The 3,185-nt window shown below is 52.3% G+C and overlaps 1 protein-coding gene across 1 annotated transcript; it reads right to left on the reverse strand.

Annotated features, from left to right (window-relative positions):
• Positions 1-248: 248 nt before the first annotated feature.
• Positions 249-2,732, reverse strand: LOC145865534 (uncharacterized). Its single transcript, XM_082970433.1, has 2 exons — positions 901-2,732; positions 249-380 (listed from the first exon to the last, which is right to left on the reverse strand). The coding sequence occupies exon 1, from the start codon at positions 2,578-2,580 to the stop codon at positions 901-903; it is 1,680 nt and encodes a 559-aa protein (XP_082826559.1). The 5' UTR covers positions 2,581-2,732; the 3' UTR covers positions 249-380.
• Between the last annotated feature and the right edge of the window lie 453 nt (positions 2,733-3,185).

Genomic DNA, 3,185 nt, shown 5'->3' on the forward strand with positions numbered 1-3,185 from the left:
ATGCTCTCTGGGCCAGTGGTGCTGGAGGCCAGGGAGCCGCTGGAGGGCTGGGTGTTGAGGGTCTTGTCGAACGAGGATGTGGTCGCCACGGGGCTGTTGAGGGGCAGTCTCTCCTCGTGAGTCACGGCCAGTTTGTCCAGTTTCTTAAAGTGCTTGCCCAGCCGCACCGGGGAGTTGACCTTGATGTTGTTTGAGTGGACACCCCGGCGGGTGCGTATGACTGAGCCGTTCTGCGCCAGGTACACGCTGCCATTGATGTTGCTGTGGTTGGTCAGGTTAGACAGACGGTTTCTTTGGGGCTCCGGAGCGCTGTCCTCCCCCGTCGAACTAGTCTCATACTCCCTGTCCACCACCAGCTTAATCCGCTTCTTCCTCCCGTACTGAACAACACAAACAAACAAATAAACAGAAGGCAGATATATGAGAGACATGAAGCCTAACACCACGACATCATTAGAGATGGGTTCACACCATTTGACGGGCAAGGCGAAGAGATGCCAGCAGCAAACACAATGTCACACGGTCATGAAGGAGAAGGAGCTGTTGAAGGAAATGATTATATCTTCTGATGTGAATTAACCACAATCTGTTATGCTTCTTGACACAGACAGATGAGAAGCAATCATTAACCATTTACTACAGAGCCCCAAGAGCTTTAGAAGGAAGAATACGATTATCCCACCAAAGGACAATGCTTTCAGTATTCATGAAAGCAATGTAGAAAAGGCAGCGGCAACGGCAGCTAGAGATAGGACCAAAAAGAGAACAAAGCAAGGAAGGGCATGCATTTTAGACTCTTTGTCATTTAAAAGCTTTCTAAAATGGCTTATATGACAATAATAATTAATAAATTCCACTCAGATAATTGCACACGCAATCCAAGGCATTCAGTGATCTTACTTAATGGGATCGGAATTCACTTGAAGATGTTACGGCTTCATCAGCATCGGAATCAGCTGGGTTGTCATCTTCCGATTCCCCGTCTTCCTCCTCCTCTTCCTCTGTGCTCTGCTTCAAGCCGTTTCCATAAATACCGCTGGACGGTCTCTTCATCGTGGCTTCCTCCTCCTCGGTGACAGGGGAACGGTCATCTGAGGTGTCCATCGTGCCACCGCTGACCTCTGTAGAGTAGGACATGGCGGTCGGTCCTCGTCCATTTCCTGTTGAGGCCGTCGTCCGACTCCCACTGGACTTCCCGGACGACGACCCTTCACTATACTCCTCTGGTGATTCTCCACTCTCAGCCTCCACTTCCTCCTCCCCCGAAGACTCCTCCTCTTCCTCGCTCTCCTCGTCGATGGTGTCCTCGGACCCTAGAGTGTGGGAGGAGGACCTGGATCTAGCGCTTCTTGTCCTGGTAAATCTAGAGCTCCTGGAGCTTGGGTCAGAGACACTTCCACTGTCGTCAGAGGATGCTCTCCTAATGGCTCTGCTAATGCGGCTCTGTGACCTGTCTGTGCCACCGCCACTGTCTCTGTCACCACTCTGGCTGGTGACCACAGAGGATCTCCTGCTGGATGGTGGCCTGGGTGAGGACTTCTGAGTCCCTGGTGCTGTGTCCTCAGTTCCTGCAGATGTCGCGCTCCTCTTGTTGTCCTCAGTCTCTGATCCTGAATCTGTCCCTTTCTCTGTGTCTGAGTCTCTCTCTGTCTGGGACTCCTCCTCTGTCTCCAAATCCTTCTCTGTGTCCGAGTCCCCATCTGAGTCTCGCTCTGACATCCTTTCCTCCTCCTCAGAATCTCCCTGGCACTCCTCCTGCTCCTCGTCTGAATCTACAGCCCTCTCCTGGTCCTCCTCTCCACCTAAGTCTCCTCCAGAGTAGCCCGTGGTACCCAGTGTGGAGGATGAAGCAGCACTGCTCCTACTACTCCTGTCGGAGTAGGCCTCTTTACTAATGCTTTCTGCCTCATAGCTGCTGCCCTCCTCTTGCTCACTAATGTCCCAAGCCAGGGAGGCCTGCCACCTCCTCCTCTCCTCCCTCTTAGAGTCATTGGAGCTTTGGGACCCAGACATCCTCTGCTCAGCTACAGAGCTCACACTGAGGATTTCAATAGGGGATATCCTCCGCTCTTGAAGCCTGCTGGAGATGTTTATACGGCTCAGCGCCTTCCCCAACTGCTGTTTGACCGAGGGCTTGGCATCATCCGAAGCCTGGAAGTAGCTCCCATCTATGACCATGCCACTGTCCATGATCAACATGCTGTCGGAGCGGTTGGCCTTAGTTAGTGTCAGGAAGTCCCCACCATCTCCTCCGTCCCTCCGATCCTTGGAGGAGAACTTCATGGGGAATATCCTGGCTTTGTTCCATGGGGGGTGGAGCGAGGGGGGTTTACCAGGTTCCTTGCTAACCGAGACGGGGAACTTGCTGAGTTTCATGACTGCCTTTAGTTTCTGAATGACCGTGGAGGAGTGGTGGGGCTTGGAGTCTGATGCAGCAGTGCCCTCTTCTGATGGTGGCCGGTCCTGCTCTGTTCTAGAATGGGGGGGCTGCTGGTCTCTAAAGGCCTGTCTGGGGGGGCCACTGGGGGGGCCGTGAAGGGGTCCTCTGCCTTGCATCGGGGGCCTCCTCCCACCCCGCATGGCCACCTGTTACAGTCACATCAGCCCAAGCTACCATTAAAGCCACTGTTAACCATTACTGAGCCATTCAACACGCAGTGTTTCCTCCAGGCACATCGTGCACTTTCCATTGAATTCAAAGTTGCATCATTTCGTATCATACATGAAGCTATTGAACAATGTAACAACTGTAGATAAAATCAGCTACCTCTCCCTCTGACTCCTGCGGACTGTAGTAGTAGCTCCCATCGTCGTCCACGATCACCTCTCCGTACTCATCATACAGGCCTGTCGGAGATATCAACTTCCTGCGACTGCCATACTGAGGCAGTTCATACCTGGAGGGGAGATGGAACAGGTTGGTTACACACTGTACTGACACACACACACACACACACACACACACACACACACACACAACTACACAAGCGTGCACGCATGCACCCACTCGCACACACTAGCAGCCATCACAACATTTATTCAACCTCTATCAATACACATTTCTCAGTAGAATTCTGTCATTTGTTTTTCAGAAGAAGTGAGTGTAAAACAGAATATGTGAATACGCCCGGGTCCCCAGTGCCTCCTAACTGTGGATGGATATGAGAGAGCGAGAGAGAGAGAGA

The sequence above is a fragment of the Salmo salar genome, chromosome 28, assembly GCF_965601325.2.
Source record: "Salmo salar chromosome 28, fSalSal1, whole genome shotgun sequence".
NCBI lineage: Eukaryota > Metazoa > Chordata > Actinopteri > Salmoniformes > Salmonidae > Salmo > Salmo salar.

What these genes read in the sequence shown, in the direction of transcription:
- LOC145865534 (XM_082970433.1), bottom strand. Translation starts at nt 2,580, where the DNA reads ATGCGGGGTGGGAGGAGGCCCCCGATGCAAGGCAGAGGACCCCTTCAC.